At 39.1% G+C, this 20483-nt stretch overlaps 1 protein-coding gene across 1 annotated transcript in view; it reads left to right on the forward strand.

Moving 5' to 3' along the window:
* Positions 1-2642: 2642 nt before the first annotated feature.
* The window catches only part of PRKX (protein kinase X-linked), a 63092-nt gene continuing 45251 nt past the window's right edge, over positions 2643-20483 (forward strand). The window contains exon 1 of the mRNA XM_040582806.1: positions 2643-3135. Coding sequence (XP_040438740.1) covers positions 2955-3135 — 181 coding nt within the window. The 5' untranslated portion in view covers positions 2643-2954. The remainder of the gene's footprint in view (positions 3136-20483) is intronic.

Raw genomic sequence — 20483 nt, forward strand, 5'->3', positions numbered from 1 at the left:
CTTTTAGTAAGGCATTCACTATCCCTGGAAAGAATCATCTGTAACAGCTGGTACTTTTAAGGGAAAATGAAAACAGAGGTAAACCTTGGTGTAACTACTTGCAAGGTAAAGGAATGGAAACATACAGCATCAAACTCTGCTTTAAGCTAAAGGAACCTGGCTTTAGACACCTATTGCATGCATGGGGAAAGTGAAAAAGATTAGAACTATGAACTATTGAGGGCAAGAGAAAGGCTAAGATTATTCAAAAAGTACCTATAACCAAATGTTCACATACTAAGTTAGGATAGTGGCAAAAATGAAAGAGAAAAGGAGAACAGGACTGCAGACTTTTCTACAAAGTGAGGCCAAATCAGCCAACAAACTAAGTTTCATATCCACTATGGCAACCCAGTGGCCAGCTCTATTTCCACATGCAGTTATGAAATTATGAGTTTTGATTCTCAATCTTCCTGTCTTTAGAAAGAATGACATTTGTTTTCCCTGAAATACTGCGAATAATATTCAGTATCTGCAAGATAAATTCTAAGTAGGTTATACAGAGGTGGTAAAGCACACTAATAATATATTAACATTCTAAATATAAACATTGCAATTATATTGCTACAACTAGTGAATGTTTTGGATGCCAGTCTGGCAAGGTAGGAAGCTAACTTTAATCATAAGAAAAGAGACGCTGCATTGAATGGAGTTAATCCTGTGCTTACAAGCCTTGCTGAATCACAGCCTTTTTGGATGTGTGCTGTCATACAGGCCACCAACTGCTGAAGCATGGCAGTAGGAGGTTTTCTTTAAAGAAAGTTTTACGTTCCTAAATGCAAGTAATTTAATCACTAATGAAGTTTGTAGCATAAATACCAGTTGAAAGTAATCAATACCTTCTGTGAAGTATTTTATGTCCTTTATAAAATCTGAACAGTCAATGATTTCTTAGTTTTTATGAGGGGGAAAAAAAAAACTTTTGGGATTCTCCATTGAAAATTATGTTTACAATTAGCTTGTACCTCTTCCTAAAAACCACCTCAATTTGTAATTATTTGCCTAAAAATCAAAGTTATGTTTTTATATACACTGAGATTCCTTCAATGTATGAATGTTACCTTTCGAACTATTAACTTAAAATTTTCTGTTGTTGTTAAGAAAGGTTTGTGGCTTTCTCATCTTTTAACCAAACAGGAACTAAATTTACAGCCTGACAGAACATTTCTGATTTGCAGTTTAAGGAATCTTTAAAATATTCCATTCAAGGCATGAATCACAATGATTTTTTTATACAATGTAAAAAAACATAATATAAAAAGGAAATTAAGTAGTAAAGCAAAACAGAAATGCAAAACTTGCATTCCCAAGGGTACACAAATGAAATTAGAAATTTTGTAGCAAAAGTGACATCATCCTCCTTGACTGGTGATTCTTTTCACAGGCTGGCAGGAAGCAGAGATGACCTAGCATTTTTCCGAGTTAGTCATAACCCTTCATGTCAACAAGCTAAAAGATAAAAATACATGTTATATCCTCTGAGTATCATGACTGTAAATAAGACTATAAGACTCTTAAAATTCAGGAAAGATGTACATAAATGTGTAATTCTTATATATAATTGTTTATTTCTGTATTTATACTAATTTTTTGTCTACACATGCATAATAATTTCTCATTATTGTTGAACCTACTCCACAATGGAACCAGTAGGCCTTATATTCCCATGTTTTCACAAAAAGGAGGTGCAAGATGCCACCTGTGTAACTTGATTCACACATCAGCTTTACAGATACCCTGTTTGCTGGAGCAGAGGGTAGGAGCTGCGAGCAGTGTAAAACAGGGCCAGAAGAACGCATGGAAAAAATTAGGATTTCCTTCCCCATTTTGACACGACGCTTCTTAGTGACTTGGCTCACACACCATTTTCCCCGTCTTTCAGCATAATTGTCAACAGTCTCTTGGCCGCCGTGGAAGGAGCTATATTCGGTACTCGGCCGCTGCCGCAGTAGGTGCCCTCTCAGCGCTGCTGGGTGCAGCTCTGCGCACCCACCGGCCAGCCCCAGGCACCGAAATAATATTTTGCAGGCTCGACCCGAGAACACGGAGGGGCTGTGGCCGTTGCAATATCCACACCTACTCGAAAACAGGGAGTAAAATAACTGGTGAGAAACGTTTTGCAACGTGCGGGCGAGGGACGCTCGCTAACCCTGCAGCAGCCGACTGCTGGAACAGGCGTGCGGCCGGCCGGACGCTCCGCAGAGCTGTCGGTGTGAAGCCAGGTGGGCCAGGAGGCCATCATCGCCAACTTTCCGTGCGGAGCGGACAGGACCTGTCCCCGTCCCCCGGCAGCCACGGCACCGAGGGAGCGCGGGGGCAGGCGCGGCAGCCGGCAGCTCCCCCCCGCCCCGTTCCCCCCGCAGCCGCGCCGCCTCTCGGGCCGGGCGCGGGGAAGGACGAGCAAAGGGCACCGGCACTACCAGAACCCCCTGGGCTGCGCCCGCGGCGGGGGGGCGAGCTCCGCGCTCCCGCCGTGCGGCGGGGCCGCGCCTTCCCCCGCCCAGCCCGCCAGCCCTCTGCGGGACCGTGCCGCAGCGGCAGGCAGGCAGGCGGGCAGGCAGGCAGGCAGGCAGACCCCGCCCCTCCGCCCCGCGTGTGGCGCCGCGCGGCTCGGCACGGCTGGGCTCGGCACGGCGCGGCGCGGCTGGGCTCACCCTCGCCATTGTCTGCCTGCGCGGCGCGGCCGTGCCTGCTGCGAGTGGCGGGAGGCGCGGCGGCCGGCCGCGATGCTGAAGGGTTCCGCGCCCCCTCAGAGGCGGCAGCGGGAACGGGATCCAGCCCCCGGGAGCAGCCACCCCGCCTGCTGAAGACTGAAACTTTGCGTCCCCGCCGTTCCCTCTCTTCCCCCTTCCCCTCGCCGGTCCGGCTCGCCCTTCTCCATGTGCTGAGCGGCCGCGGGGCGCCCGCTCGGCCCCATGGACGCCTTCAGCGCCGCCAAGGCCAAAATGGGGGCGAAGAGCGGCGGCGAGGCGGCGGCGGGGCTAGCCGCGCCTCAGCCCGCCGCGCTGGCCCCCAGCCCCGCCGGTGCCGGCGAGCCCGCCGCGCCCGAGCCCGCCGCCTACAAGCTGGAGGACCTGGAGACCCTGGCCACCGTGGGTGAGTGCGGGAAGGGGCGAGGCGGCGGGACCGGGGAGGAACAAAGGAGCTGCCCAGGTGCCTGCCTGCGGCCGTGCCCGGCGGGAGGAGGTAGTCAGCAGCCGGCTGCCTCCGTCCCTTCCCGGCGCCCTCCTTTTTGGGCGCCTCCGCTGCTTTCTTCCCCCTGCCGCGCCCCAGAGCCGCGGCCGCTCGGGCGCTGTGGGCCCGTTCGGAGGCAGCCGGGTTGACCGGCGGCCGTTTAACAGGCGGCAGGTGCCGTTGGGGGCGATTCCGCTCCCCGCTCCCCGACACAGAGGCAACGGCGGCGCTGGGGAGGGGGCTGGCGGGCGGCCTCCGCGGCCGCTGGGCGCCGCAGGGCTGCCTGTGGTGGCGGTAGGCGGCTGAGGAGACGCGCCGCAGCCTTCGCGTAGCTGGGGAGCCGAGCTGTGAGCCGGGGGAGCTGCCGGCATTGTCTGTCCCCGGTGCGGAGCGAGGGCGAGCCCCCGCTGCTGCCGATGTCGGCGGCCCCGGCTGCGAGATCGCGGCTTTGATCTGCAGCTGAACGAACCTGTAACCGGGTTTGGCCCGTCTGTGAGACGGGGGCAGCCGCTGGCTGAAGCCGAAGGACCTTTTGGTGTAAAACCTGATGTGTCTGGTTTAACTTCATTTACCTGCATCATGATAGAAGATTCATCATTTAAATGTAGTTGTCGGGCCAGTGAAGAGATCAAACAGGTTAACTGACTACAGCCAAGTACATTTCAAAACGCCAGCACGCCGTTGCCCTGAATGTAGATGCAAAGATGCTTTGCGTGTGTAGAATTTTTGGTAGAAGGCAAGGTTGTGTCTCACACCTACCACGCTTATTAAAAACTGCCTGTAGTCAGTGGCATTGCAGACTAAATGCATGTATTTAATGAATTGGCATTTCAGACGTCAGTGGTCAGTGGTCATGTTCGTTGTGTTCACATCCACCGTATCTGTCTGCGCATTGTATTTGAACTTACATGCATATAGTTACATATATTTCTGCACCTGGTTTGAAGGCTTGTACCTTCAACTATTCAGAAATTTTATTCTTTTTTTCTTTATAGGACTGTGAAATAATTTTGGATAGTTTTATTCCAGTAAGTGCTGTAAGTCTTAATTGCCCTTAAGCTTTCCATAGCCAAAAGGGTGCGATTTCAACCCTTTTCTTAGTGAAGTGATAGTTTTAATATGTCTTTAAAAATCGAGTTGGAAAGGCCTGAGAATGTTGTGTTTGGTGAAGACCATGTTATCTTATCTTCTCTTGAATCGTGTTGCTTTTTGAGATGATTTTTCCATTTTGAAATACGAACAGGCATTTCATTGAGAAATTGAGATTAATACAAGACTGCTTTAAAGGTTTGTGATGCTTTTTTTCCCCACCAGAAGTGGTTGATCTTTTTTGTTACGTCATGATTAGTTGCTGTGGACACAGAGGATTATGACTTAAAGTGAAGCGCAGGCTGCAGAAAAATAGTAGTTTTTAAAGAAGTTGTATAGTCATGGAAATGTTCCTGAGGCCAGTGAAGAAATGTGGAAATGATCAATAGCCAATTTCAAATAGCGTATTTTTAGAGTGTTCTTTAATGTGCTGTTTAGAGGTTAAGCAAGAGGAAAGTTCCTCAAGACAGAAAGAGAGACTTAAAGTGGGGCTGCTTGATATGAAGACACAGAGAAGGGAATAAAATGTAAAAGGAGCAGACAGCTGCCTATCAGGGCACTGACAGAATACTCAAAGAACAGTCTCCCTTCTCTGTCTTCCCCAGCTTGATATTTTTTCCCCCATTTCTTCTTTTCTCAACTAGCTCTGAGAAGATGACTGTTCTTTGCATCTCTTAGCAACTGTGGCGTTGGTTGTTTTATAGGGAGAAGGAGGACAAAATGCAAAACTTCAAGGGTATAAAAATGTGCACAGATAAATAGATAAGGCCTTATTAAAGAAACTGAGCTGACTTACTGTAAGTTGGTTTTAAAATAAATGTGTGACGTGCCTGTGCACCTCAGCAGAAGGCTGTGGGGAGGGAGAGGATCTAGCTCCTGACCAGGAAGCAGTACAGGGGCCTCAAAGTGATACTGAAACTGAGCACACTTGATGCCTGCCTCTGAGTGGCAGAGTTCATAAAAGATGCAGTGCTCTGCACTAATGTCTGTAGTGCTGCTGCGATCTGAGCTGGTAACGCTTGAGGTTGGGCTGCTCTGTGCGCACCTACTAACATGCTACGTAGCGTTCCTGAGTTAAATGGGCTGCAAGTTAAATCAGTGTAGAATACTGCAGAATAATATATAGATGTGCAGTTTAGCTTGATAAAACTCATTTATGCTTGACTTAAACCTTTTTTAATTAAGTTGGTTAAGTACAGTTTAGGTTTCTATCACATGTGCTGAAAGAGTAAATCTAAAATATTTTTATTAGCAGTGGTTTAAGTCAATACTGCCCTGTCCTCCATTTTGATCTCCCTGCACAAATAGATGAGGTCAATGTATTGTCATCAATTTCAGTACAGCAAGTTAGGGTTGCATGCAGTTTGATTGCTGTCAAAGAATAAGAATGTCATAAGAATAGCCATTTTTTCCCTGCTGATGTTCTGGAAAGCTATGTGCTCTATTTGGCATACTTGGAGATGTTTGGGGGGGGGGATGGGGATACCCAGAAACTGCAGGACAGGAAGCTCTGCTGTCTTCTCTACTAGAATGTTGTTGCTTATAAACACCCAGGCTTAGAAGCACTATGTCCTTGAAAACTATCAACTTGGGAAAGTAGCAAAATAAGGAGGAACTCCATGCACTTACAGCTGTTTATGTCTAATATTTACGGTAACAAAATGATGTTGGTGTCTGTAAGATTGTGGTTATCCCTGACTTTAGGCACCTTCTCTTGAAGGATGAAGTAAAGTTCATATAAAAATAAAAAAAAAAATATGGAAGCAGTACCTGCTTTGACTATAACAACTACTCTTTTAAATAACCTTCACAGTCTAAGAGGATTAAAATCTGTTAACCTGACCACCATAATGCAGGCTGGTTTGCATGTGTTCTCTGATTTCTGTTGGATACTGTGCCTGGTTTAGCAAAGAACTTACCATGAGGGAAGAAGAGCAAAAGGGAGGAACAGCTTAGCATGATGGTTGGGAGGACGTTTATCTCCCTCAAACATCCCATGACTCAACCTTTGTTTTCATTTTTGTGGGCCCTTTGGTAAAAGGCATTGGGAGCACAGACTAGAGTGTAGATATGCTTTTGGGGAAAGTGCCCTACTATTTAGTTGATAAAGTGAAGTTGCTGGGTTTGAGAGAGCACAGTAATGGGGTACATACTGATTTCTGGCACTAGGAGAGGTTGAACAGGAAGAATATTTGAGGGTACTTCCTCAGAGGGTGAAGATGTGGCTTTGCATCTTTGAGGTGTATGGTTTTTTAAACAGTCCTCTTACATGAAAGGTGAGTGCTCTTGCTCTGGAGCTGTTGAAGGTGCCTGGTTGTCCAATTCTGGTTTTGAATTGATTTTCCCTTTCAAAGGATGCCGAAATACGAGTATTTGCTCAGCATACTCAGAAACTGCTGCACAGACCAGGCTGAAATATTCTGTGAATCTCAGTTGAGTTTACATACTCGGCTGTGTCAAGATTGAGGTAGTTCTGTGCTGCACAGAAGCGAGAATTTATATGCCACGACTACTATGTTCATTGAAACCTAACTGCTGAAAGTTCATGGTCCACCAATGCTTATCTGAACCCATATCAAACTTTTTGTAGGTCTGGTCCATGGAAGAGAGAGACTATGAACACTAGTGGCATATTTTCTGAATCATACATGGTTTTGATGAGCATTTAACAAGAGTGACTTTCCAGTAGTCAGACAGGCTGCAGTCAGACACCTGACATATATCCTGTAACAGATATTAAATCTTTAATTATGCCATAATAACATAGTAATTTAGGTAAACTAGAATAGTAAGTACAAGAAAACCAGAAGGTATTTCTTCACTTTTGGGTAGGTGAAGTTGGGAGAACAAATTTAATGTTCCTAAATGAAATATATGATCATAGGGAAGGGGGAAGGAAGAGAACTCAGGAGGAGAAAGATCACAAACTTATTCTTGTCTTCTCTCCTGTGAGATGTTTCTTGCCCATTTTTCAAAGTGCAATGAATTCCATAGCAGGCTTTATAAGTTTAAATGGAGTTTTGTAAATCTATTCAATTGATTGACATATTTTAATAATATTTTCATGCTAAAAGATTCTTTTCAAACAACTGTTCCCATGAAGTGCTTTATACTAAATAAATGCAGAATAAAAAATTGGGCAAACCAGTATTTTAATTTTTACGAGCATGGGAAAAGTTTAAGAAGTACATGGGAAAAATGAGGTGCAACATATTTTTAAATACTTAATTTCACACACAAATGTGCTAGCCAGATATATTTCTAATGGCATTGTATCAGCAGGACTGTAGGTACAGAACTGTAGTACAATGCTCTAAGAAGGAATCTGCTCTTGTATAGGACCTTACAGTACTATTTTTCCTGTGTATAGTCTTAAGTAAAAAATTCTTCACCAGAATAGCTAAGTTGTTCTTTACTAATAAACCACACTGCTGTTTCTTTGTTGGTTTTTTTTGGTTGGTTGGTTGGTTGTGTTTTTTTTTCCTTCCTCATGGGGCTCAAATTAGTTTTGTTTCTTGCCAAGTGCTGTCTTTGGTTTCACTACTGAGGTCCTCACTTACTTTAAATATTGTATTCTAAGGGATGTGTGAGCATTGTTTTCCTGTTTTGTCACCTTTCCTTGATACTGAAGTGATAAGTAGTAATCCATGATTTTACTTGGCCATGTTCTTAAATACCACAAGTTTTGAAAGAAAACATGGTCTGAATGTTGTGACTGTGATGGTGACCTGAATTCACCATTACATTTATACATCTTTGAGACTTTAGGCATAAAGCTAAATGACTTGTTGGTTTTTTTTTTTTCACTCTGTGTTTCTTGCTTCATTTTCCCCTCCCACAAGATCATACTTGTCCCAAAATAAATCCTTAGTATTGTTATAGCTGATGTTCTAGAGAGAAAATGACCAGGTGTGACTCAACTTTCTTCTCTTGCTTTTCCTGTTATCCGCTGCTGAGGTGAATTTTGGTAGCATAATGTTTATTGTGGAGCAGGCAGCAACAGATCCTTTCCTATGAGGTTCTTGTTCTCATTAGGCTGGAAAAAGATGGATCGAAACAAATATTCTCTTTTATCTTCCAGAAAGGTCAAAAAAGTGAGAGTATATGGAGGAAGTTTTAACATGTGAAAATTGAAAGTTCACATTTCTGCTTTTCTGTCTTCAGTGTTTAAAGTCAGTGTTGAGGTAAATGGCCAGTGTTTGCCTGTAACTTGTTTCTTTTGCCTTAATCTTGGATATTGAGCTGATTGCAGAAAAAAAATGCAGTATTCTTTCTCTGATGTTATGAACTTGACAGTATGTTACGGAGTGAGTTTTGACACTCAAATATACTTCTTGAGGATAAACAATTTAAGTCCTATAAATAGCCCAGAGATGCCCAAAAGCGCCTGTTGCAATGCAAATAATCAAATAATCTGGAACCCAACTAGTGCTGATATTTCAGAAATAAGAAGCATGCAAAACTTCTCTCCCACAAAATCAAAAGCACCTAACACCACACCTTCCCACAGCCAAGTTGATACTTACAAAAAACTGATCTTCCAGGTGAAGATACTGTTGAAAAATTCTTCCACCAAGTGTTTTGTGTCAGCCAAACTGAAAAAGGTAGAAAACCTGAAAAGGAATAGAGATTTGTTTGGGTTTTTTTTCATTCCCCTTCTTCAAAGGGAAGAAATAAGAACTTAAAATACTCGTGGTTGACAGCATTTAGGCTCTTAGGGCTTGACTCATCTTTTCTGTGTTTAGGTTCCTGAGTTTGCATGTCTGGACTGTTTGCAGTGGACAGGGAGAGCAGCCTTTTGAAGATGGATGTCTTGATATTTTGGCTGTTGAATCATGAAAATGTAGGGAGACATTTAAAGTGCATTTATTCCTAGTTTGGTCCACTTTAACGGTGATACGCAATATGCGTATCTTAGAAGAAGGAAAAGGGCAGTGGAATTTATGTGTCATTTTTGTTTGTTATGAGAGGTACGTGTGTATACAGCAACTAAGAGTGAGATTTTGTGAAGTAAAGATGGGAACTTCACGTTTACCTTGCAAGGGCTTGTCTGAGCCTGAGCTATTGGTAACCAAATTAATTTAGGTTAAACAATAAAATTCCCTTGCTGTTGATACTTCTCAGCATCAACATCTTCAGTATTAGCTTGTACAACTCGGGAGTAGTTTAACATGATGTCTTTACTAGGGAAAGCATCCTCCCGTTTCTGCACAGTGTTAGAGTTTTTTTGGCAGCCTCAAAGATGTTGTTAAGTAAAATTTTGCAGAGTACTGTGTGTTAATGTGCACCTGCGATATTCAGGTGATCAGGAAGCACAGTTCTCAAAATTAGACTGTGTTTTCCCACAGGAAGACGTATCTTTCAAATGAATGAACAAATGTGTCCTTTTTTTAAAAAAAAAAAAAAGTTGGGGGGACGTATATGGTACAACATTGTTTTAACCACTGTTTCCACTTCCCATTAGAGCAGTGGTTCAGTTTTTACTTGAAATTTATATTCCATAATGACGATGGTGACAATTATTATTCTTTAATATAGAAGGGGGATCAGAGATTTTTGCCTTAGTACAGACTCTTCTTTTCTATAGAGACTATAAATTTAGAGTGCTAAGGAAATTCATCTGGGAGACAGGCGAGTAAATTTTGAAAGTAGTTAACAAAACACATTATATTTGGAAAATGGGTGGAATGTTACAGAATGAGAAAAATACTCAAAAAACGCTTATGTCAGTCTTGTTACTGTATTTCTGTGGATAATTGTAGTCTTGCTTTGTTAATTTTGGTAAAAGAAATGTTCAAATTTTTGCCCCTTTTATTATATTTACCATTTTATTTTGTTTAAATAATATATTTCAAGAATATTGAAATAATTTCAGTTGTGCTAGTAAGACTGTAAGTTGGCAAATTAGACTTCTTTCTTGAGGGGTTTCAGAGGCTGCTGCTAGAAAAGTTGTTACTTCTAGAAGCAGTGCTTTGTTTTCTTCTAAAGGTTGAGAGGTGTAGGCTGTAAAACAGTGTTTCTGTGACCAGTTTTTTTCTTGAACCATTGATACTCTAAAAAAAATATAAATCCTGAGAATAATACAGATTTATCATTTTGTAAAGCTTTGAACTTGAAGAAAACATCTTGTTCTACTCTGAAGAGCATTCTGAAAATGCTACAATAGTGATCTCGTTATGAGAATTAACTTAAGCTTTTGGTTTTGCACAGTTTAAGGGCTACAGTCTTATTGAAATCTAACTTTTGTGGTTTTACAATTCAATTTAAGCAACTTAACTGTTCTATGTAACTAAGTAAGCTCTCACTGAAAGGCCAAAGATGACTGTAGCAGGGAAAATAATGTTGAAACTGTTAAGTTCTAGCATACTAGAAGTATTCAGAATGTGCTCTTCTAGACATGTGTTGTAGAACAGACAATTACAGTTTTCCTTTTTAGACATACCTAAACTAGATTTAAACAGTTCTCACGTCCTTTCAATACAACTGCTAGTTTTATTGCTAAAGTGCTTATGCTTTTGGGTTAATAAAATAAGCTTGCCTGAGCTGCTGTGTAATGATCATGCTGAAGGATTTGTATCAGTATCTATACCTATTTTAAGGTAGTTTGAGAATGTTTGCATTGCAGAATTGCTCTTCAAATGTGTGAATACTCAAATTTTCTTTTGGTGAATTCTGACAGCTGTCCTATCCAGTCTTATATTGTGGTGATCTACGGCATTTGTCATGAAAACTTACCACTCAGCTGCCTTTTCATCCCTGTCCCAGCTTGGAACAGTTGGTAACTGGTCTATTAATTGATTGACAGTAACTTTTGTGTAAATGTGTTGTCATTTTTTTCTCCAGTGAATCAATTGGTCTGCTTCACCTCAGACAAATGGCTAGTGTGTGTGTTTTATTTCTTTCTTTATAATTGAAACATTAAACTTAATAAAGGAAGCACCGTTTCTATGTGACTAAACTGCATGGTATAACATATTTTCTGTATAATACCAATAGCAATGTAATGTTAGACTTGTCTGTTGGGTTGATCTGGTCAGTGGAACAAACCATTTCCAAAGTCTTGCTTTGATCCTCAACTTTCTTAGTCTATTGAGGCAGCAGGGAAGTCCAGCTCAATTTGACCTACATTATAGTTAAGTAAATCTGAACTGTACCCTTCAGACAATTTGAATACTTTGTGAAGTATCTGGATTTCTAGTCTTGTGACTATTTGTTGGGGAGTGTTTATTTAAAACCAAAGTAAAAGTAGATTGGTTACATGGTTTTATTTGGTTTGCAATGTGTTTCATAGCCCTTATGTGAACAGGTTATGGTATCTAAAACAGACTTAATTTTTATATAAAATCATCTTTGTTCTTGTTGCTTTTCTGGATATTCAGTTTGAATATCACCTACAGCTTTCTCTATGGGATTATAATTTTTATATATTTATGCATATATATTTAAATTTATATAAACTCATAAAACAAGTTCTGCAATTCTACAGCTTGATGCAGGAAGAGTGAGAATATGGAAGAGTCTTTGCTCATTTTTTGTCAGCATATATAGGACTTCTTGATTGGCTATTTATTGCACTTAGATCTTTGTTTCTGCAAATGACTCATACAGTATTTACAGTATGTAGCAATTTTTTACTTTTTTTATTTTTTCTCTACCTAGGATATTTTTTTGCTTCCTTAAAGGATTGATTCTGAGCTAATTTCTCATGAAAGTTCACGTCTGGTATTTGTTAATTTGATTCTGCCATGCAATTTGCAAGAATTCAGGTGTAATGATTATATTTTGTATTTATTGGAATACTCAAGGCAGAGGAGCTATATAATATAAACTGCTAATAGCAGTTTTAACCTGTGACTTAACTGTGCATTTGTTTTTCTTATGTACACTTGGCATTGTCTCATGCATACTTTTAAAAAGCACTGAAGTTATCAATGCAATACAGTATTCGGCCTGGAAAATGTGACTAAATTCTGACATTGTCTAATATGAAAGAGTAGCATGTGGGAAACCTGCCAGAGGTTTGGCTTTTATTTTTTTCCCCACATGATTCTTACAAAGGAGATAATGGTCTGTTACCAAAATCATGTAAAGTGACCATTTATGGTGCCCGCTATGCGGTATTTTCCATGAGTTTCGGTATGGTTCTTCATTCAAATGTGGTTTCTTACACAGCATTCGTGGCATTTGCTGAAGTGTTGTTCTGTTTGTGTTGAGGAATATGGGGACTCTGAGCAATCTGAAATATTTATGGTAATGACACTGCCATTATTGTTGAAGGTCCACAGAGCTGTCTGGGTTAAAGCAAAATGTCTAGTTAGTACTGGGGTTTATGCCTCTTGGGTATTGTTCCAGTCAGTAAATTAAATGCTCCAAAATTGTTTAGGTAGATGTTAAGAGAGCTATTGCTTCATAGACTCTTAAAAAACAGGCTAAACTGGGTGTAAGATTTTTACTTTGCTGATCTACTAATTAGGATGCACTGTAATAGCTACATGGATGGCGAATATAAAAAATAAGAGGCTGGGAGCTGCCTGTGTCTATGTGAAACTTCTGGGTGCTATAATAGCAGACTCTCCTAGCTGCCTGCCCCAAAACTGATGACAGACTCCTAGCCTCAGACCTCTTCCTCACCCAGCTTGGTATTGGCTTCTTACAGCTCTTTGGGTGCAGGAGATGATAGCCTGTACGGTTTTAATTTGCATGGCCTGCTAAAAATAACTTCAGAGTATGCCTTGTAAAATTTTAGTTTGTTTTCAGGATTACTGGGTAACTCCTTTCCTGTCTCTAGAGAATGAACTATGAGGACAGCTGCTGGTCAGTCTGTTTCTAAATTGGGATTCTTGTCCCTTCTTTCATCAAAATGTTTTAGGTTGCATGTTGGCATGCTGAATTTGTGTTCTGAGGCCACCAAACTCTCCCTGACTTTTGTGACTTTCAAAGGCCCGTGAAGACTTCTGCAGTATGTCTTTATTTAACCCACCCAGTTGTCACACTCAGAAGTAGTGGATATAGAAGTTATACTGAATCAACAACATTGTTCTTTGTCCTTTTTAGTGACTGACATAGTTCAATCCAAATAAAATAAATCCAAGTTAGCAACCATAGATGTAGAAATTGCTCATTCATTAATATCTTTGGAAATAATACCATTTGGAATAGAAATTAAAAAATATTTATAAAAGTTTCCCAGTATTGCAACTTAATTCAGCTTATTCTGTTTAAAAGCTTTCTGCATCTTTTACAGTGAGTAGCAATGATTCCTTGCATCTATTCATAGAAAATTTTCCTTGAATAAAGTTGGTTTCATTACTTTTTTTTTTTTTTTTTTTTTTTTTTACCCTGCTAGAAAAGGCAGCTGGGAAGAAGCTGTAAGAAAGACAATGTGTCCTACAATACAGAACCATTAGAAGGAAAACAAAAGTATTGAGAAGAGATTGGGAAAAAATCTGAAAAAAAGAACTAACACCAAAGTTAATATAAAATATTTTAAAAGACATGGAAATACAGTTCTTTGGGGGAGGGGAGGGAAGGTGGTGTGTTGTTTTTGTTTTAAGTTAGTTTTTTGGATTTCACTTCTATACATTTCATCCTTCATCAGCTGAGAAGTAGAAACTAGTTGGGGCACATCCATTCTTGATGCAGTAAAGCTTATGAAAGCTATCCTTTTTAACCGTTTAATAAAATAAACTACCATTTGTTCTAAATGTCGAAGTGAAGAGAGTTTCTGGAATTCTCTCAGCTCTTTATCTGCGACACTTGACTTAGTGTAAGCTAAAAGATTTATTTTGTTGGCAGCAGAGATGATTTTTTGCTGCCTTTGTTGTTAGGCCTACATTTTTTCAGTGCTCTTACTGCACTGTTGGTTGTGGGTTAGGCAGAGTACAGCCTTGTTGGCTTGGTTTGAGGGACTTCTGGAAAAACAATGCTCTGGAAATCTGTGATAGGACAGTTTGAGTGGGCCATGCATTTTGTGAAGTAACAGTATTTGACATCTGAAATCTAACAGATATTTGGGAATTATGCCTTTCCTTCCACCACCACCACCACCCACCCCAACAAAAAAAAAAAAAAATTGTGCATGATTTAATTTTGTGAGCAGAAGTTAAGCATAAGATGTAGCTAGAGTGTAATTGCATAAATATTCAACCTATTTGATATCAGAGGCAGATTGAGAAATAGAATCTCAAAATCCTGTTTAGCAAGGATTTTTAATATTTTTTTAACATGATGTGTGAATTGTACTATACTGCAGCTGGTGTTACTTGTCAGTGACTTCTTGATCTGTTGAGATGAGGTTGCAATACATGCTAGGAGTAAATAGAGAAGCAACATTGTGCACTGGGAAATGCAGGAGACTGCTGGCTTTATGTCTAATTAGCCAGTCCCTCTTGGTTTTTTCTGACGCATCTGCAGGTAAACCCATATAACTTAAAACTAAAGCAGGAGTTGGTTGCATAGTTATTGATTTCATAGCTTAGAGTCTGCCAGTTTTACATTGCTTTTCAGAGTTTCCTAGGAGTGTACTTTCGTGATAAAAGCCTGCAATATAAATAGTTTTGTCTTTGAATCTTGATCTTAAATGTTTAATTGCAAGTGAAATTCTTTGACACTGTGTATTTGTAGACAAGGGTTCACACTGCTGTGTTAATTTTAAATATTCTTTTTTAGTTTTACTGACTTTTTGCATGGTGGCTATTTGTATTTTAATAAAGAAGGTTCTTAGTGAAATGGCGACCGCCAAAGTGGATAAGTAGTCGGAGAAGGCTGGCAGACGGTAACAGAGATGAATGCACAGGTGAGGCTATATCTTTGGTTCAGAATGTTGGAATTCCTACTAAAAAATGATGTTGGAAAAAGAGAGTAGGATAAGGGGACTTAACGCTCTTTTGAGACACTCTTCTGCTTTGTATAGGTAGGTTTGTGATTTGTATTTCCTTGGTACTACTTCTTTTCAGAGCAAAACAAATAGAGCAGAGTGTATGTCTAGCTAGGAACTTGATTGGATATTCTAAATGATGGTGTGTAAAGAAACAAATGTTACTAGTGCTTGGTTTGGTAGGTTTATCTGAACTTGTCAGTGTTGCTAGTTAATACTGAGTTTGCAATGTCAGCAACTTTATGTGGAAATAAGCCAGCTATGGATTCACTGATACCCTAAAGTTAGACAATCTTGCATGAAATATTGCCAGTTTATCTTCTGTAATAAAACACTTCAGTAAGCCTTTTTCTAATCGTCACATGTTTTGGCATTAAAAATATTTGTAGGAGGAAAAAATTCTGCTGGCGATTGGATGTAGCGGCTAGGGAGAGATTCAGAACTCCAGAGACTCACAGACTAGTTGTGATTTCTACCCTAATGGGCTTTCATTTTAGATAGAGATGTTAGGAGCTGCATTGTTGGAGAACAAACACAACTTTGTTGCTTGGCCTCCCTTGGTTCTCTGAAATGTGATTCTCGATATAAAATTAAACAGTGATTGTAGTAATAGAGGAAAAAACCACACCCCAAGCTACCTAGAATTGCTAGGACATTTGGGGGAGGGGGAAAGCAGAGAGGAGGAAAGGAGCCATATTCTTTGATCACTTTGCTTTGGAGATCCTTCCATAGCATAGTTGATTTAGTTTCAGAAGCAAGACAAATCCTTTATTATTTTTTTTTTTTTGGTGCGAACTATTGAATAATTTACCATAAAGTACAGTCATCCCTAAAGAGTTTTGCATGTCTTACACAGACCTCATTTTAAAGACAGGAACTCAGTAAACCTGACTAAAAAAGGCAGTACAGTGAATACTAGTGCTTAGGGAATCTTCAAACATGGATGGTACTTAACTGGTGTACTGGCAAATCCTATTAAGGATAACAATTTTTACATCAAGAAGTAAGATATTTGTATTGGCCATCGGCACAGTTTTCTTCTGGTACCATGCTCTTTTGCTGAGGATTTCCTACTAACATGGCATATTTTCATCTGTCAGTTTCCTATAGTTGCGATAGCATCATCTCCTCAGAGTGTTTGAGACACTGACGTTAATGCCATTAGTGCACTCTGTCTCACTACCTGGTTTAAATGATTTGAAGAAAGCCTATATGTAAAATTTTATTCCTTAACAATATTTTTAGATGAAATGTGAAACTGCATTCACAAATGTGAACTGTGCCGATGGCCAATACAAATATCTTACTTCTTGATGTAAAAATTGTTATCCTTAATAGGATTTGCCAGTACACCAGTTAAGTACCATCCATGTTTGAAGGTTCCCTAATATATTATAGGTATATTTTAGATAGTGCTATGCTAGTTTCCTTTTCCATCAATGATGTAGTAGGACCTCTTATATATGAAATAATAATTTCATCAGTTCTTGTCCTGTCTTCTGAGACTTCTTCCTAGGAAACATGCAAGTATCTGAAACAAATTCCAGTTCACTTCATAGAACAGTAAATATCTAATATGCCCAGTAATTTCTCTTGTTTGGCATATTTCATCTCTCTTCAGGGCAGAAGCATGCCTTTTATCTTGGCTGCTGAAAACTTAACATGCTTCACCTTCTGTAAAAGGTATCAATGGATTATAAACTAGTAACTATCAGATACCAGTAGCTTTCAGTTGCAGCTGATTTGGGTTATATATGAACCAATGACCTGGCCCAGACAGATTGGTTTTGTGTTCATTTCTGATCCTTGTATCTGGCCCTACCTTCACATTCTAGTACATTTGTGTTTGTGCACTCTTTTTTTTTTAAGAGCAAGTCCTGAAATGCTTATTCTTAAAAAATGAATAATTTAAAATACATTTCTATTGAAAGATGTGCTATGTCAACTATAATAGCAAGTGAACCAAGCAACGATGCTACGGGTTTGGAGAAACATAGTCTACAAGGACATGTCAAGTACTCTTGACGTGTAAGCTATAGCTCATTAATTCAATTAACTCTAATGTATTTATCAAAGTGGTGTTGGATTGTCTACTCATTACTCTTTTTACTGCAGACTGATCCTGTTCTTAAATATATCAGACTAAGTTCAGATCATTAATTCTGAGATTTTATAGGGTGAGAGAACAGGAGACAGTAGAAGTAGCTATGGCAGTAAACAACCTGTGTTGGGTAAATAGGTGTATGTCTGTATGTATTATGTACCCATATATCTACGTTTAAGAGTATACGTTGCTGAGAAATTTAACATATGATGAAGATATACATTAGGATAGCAGAGTGAGGTAACTGAAAATCTAAAAGAAAATACTGCTTCTTAGAAGAGAACTTGGTTTTATTTTCAAGATTTGAAATACTAATTACTAACTGCTTTCAGTGACTGGAAAGTGAGAACACTGGGGACGAAAAGGGCTCTGTATACCTGACTAGCTCATAACTCTTAACTGTGATATGGTGGCTTGGAAATTGTTTTTCTGTTCATAAGATCTATCTATCTAATAGTCTTCACTGTTATTACTACTATATAATATGTTTGATACTCTTTATGACCATACAGAGCATTATGAATTAAAATCAGGGAAATAATTCTGCATGGCCTGTCAAATAGAGCAGTTGATAAATCTTTTAATGCTGAGAATTGGTTTCTGTACATTATTCTATATACGCTGTATTTAGAAGTTAAACTCTTGTGTCAGGCTAGAGGTTTGTGAGGAATAGTGTAACCAAATAACACTAATTGTGGACGGACTCAAGGTTCTGATCTCCCAGTGCTTTTGACTGTGGCAGATAACAGAGAGGAGGGTTTGGGGTTTTTTGTTTTCTTTTCTTTTTAAATCTTTGTTTTCCATTTGAGACATTCTTTACATTAGGCAATCTGTTTATGATGGAGAGCTATCTTGAGTCCATATGTATTGAGTCAGTGTATTGTCCAAACACTTGTCTTCAATTGACTTTTCTTGTGTACACAGCTTAAGTGATTTGCCACTGTACTACTTTGAGCTTAGTTACCATGAGGTTACTGGGTGAATCCAATGAATTGGTAGGCTGAGATCCTGCAATTTTAGGTGAGTCTTGAATACTGGATCATTTGTAAGGATGAGATTTTATCGGCCTAAACTCAGTACATATGAAGAGTTACATGGTCTTTCCAATGCATTTTAAAACTGAACTAAATTTGTTTGACAGTGTTTTAAGGGCTTTCAGATTTTATGGCAAGTTCTCAGGTTTTATGGAAAGATTTGTGTAGGGTATGTGCTCATGTATATGCCTACTGTTTTCCTTCTTCCAGATTTATGTGGATTTTTGTCTATGGTATTGTCCAAATCTTAAAATATGAGGATGAGATGATTTTTTAATTAATTTTTTTTTCAATGGAGCCAATCCAGGAATTGACAGATAATATTTAAGAACGGCCTACTCATAAGCAATGCAGAAATCATAAATTTCAACACAATTACCATCAGAAATTACACTGAGATCTGCATTTTGAAAGATGATACGCAATTTACTGATATACAAAATACAACATACTGTGCCAGTAATGGGACTTAGTATTTTACAATACAGGTTTAGATATTCTTAGATTTAAGCCTTCTCACACTACACATACTGTTTTATATTGGGTAAGTTGGTCATTCTGTAAAACTAGCTATCAAATATTATAAAATTAGTCTGAAATCACTTACCTGCATTTTGATATAAATATTCCAAGAAGTAACTAGCTTTGCTTTTCTCCAGTGTTTATGTTAGCTTGGAAAATTAGGAGTGAATATTGCAGCTTGTGTAATTTGAGGTAAGCTGAAAAATAAATAAATGCTCACCTGTCCAAAGAAAGCATTCTCTTAGGAATCTTGAAAACCTTGACCTACGTGTGATTGAAGTATATGTACTGTAGAACATTTTATTTCCCTGTGTCATTGATATTTAATTTTGAACCTTATCCTTCTCTTTGCTCTTCATGCGACTGTATGAAGAATTCTCAGTTTCATATTGTGATTCATGAATAACTTCAAATCTGATGAGCAGCTAATGTTGCAAATGAGATTTATTTCCATAGCCTTGTGTGTCAGTCTTGCTTTTGGATGGGGAAGAATTTACTGTTTAGGGGTTTCACCTATATCCTTGCCTGTTAGTGAGATATTGCATCTTTCCACCTGTGTTTTCAAATGTATGAAATTAGCAACCTGTATTTAATGCAAGTGTTGTTAAAATAAATATTGTACTGTAGATGATTTTATGCTTACAATAAAAAAATAAAAATGTACAGAAACAATGTCCAGCACAAAAATGCCATCTGGTATCAGCCAAAAAAATCTACCCTTGCTATTGCAAAATTAATGATATTGTTATGGTATATGCCATAGTCTCTGAAACTTACTTTAGTATTGACTGTAGCGACCAATTCACCTCTTGATTTCCATTTTCTTGTACAGTTTGTTTCTTCAGAGTCACTTTGAAGATCAAGGTTGTTTCATGAAAAGAATTTATTTGTGGGTTGTTTGGGTATACTCTCACAAATTCTCAAATGTTGTCATCCTGGTTCACTGTTGTCCATTTAAATATTTGTCAGTTATGTACAATGTTCTGTTTACAGTCTTATTTATTGGCTTGGATGGGTTTCTTGGGTATTTTACTCAGGTATAATAACAGAGACAGACTGGATCCCAGTTTGGAGGTGGAAGGGAAAGGAAAGTATGTGTATAAAACTAACAAGGGCAATTGGCTTTTAATTGTGGGAACTTGGTAGAATGGCTTTTCTTTCCTATTTTGTAACTGCATAGTAAAAACAGAAGAAGTAGCTAATCTATCTGTTCTGTGTTTCAGTCCCATAATAGGCTGAACAGAAGTTAGAAAACAGAGCAGAATTTTAATTGAGTTTATTTTTTTGCATTATAGAGAAAAAATATGTCATGGTCCACACAATCCTGAATAGCATGAAAAATTTAAAGACCACAATCCTTCTTCTGCCGGAGTATTGAACTGTTTACATTAAACATAACTACTAAATTAGCATTGGCATGTCTTCAATAACATTAGGTATTAATACAAAGAATATTTTCAATCTTCTACAAGTAATTTAATTTCTGGGCACAATAAGGATTTTATTCTGAAATGTTTACTATTTTAGAATGGTATTTGAAGACTTGGATTTTAAATCTTAATGTTTGTGTTAGTGTATTTGTTCCAGTTCCATATCAGATTTAACTTTATTTGGATATTCTAGACTTGGTTCTTCTTTCTTGCAT

Source organism: Falco naumanni, chromosome 2 (genome assembly GCF_017639655.2).
Source record: "Falco naumanni isolate bFalNau1 chromosome 2, bFalNau1.pat, whole genome shotgun sequence".
NCBI lineage: Eukaryota > Metazoa > Chordata > Aves > Falconiformes > Falconidae > Falco > Falco naumanni.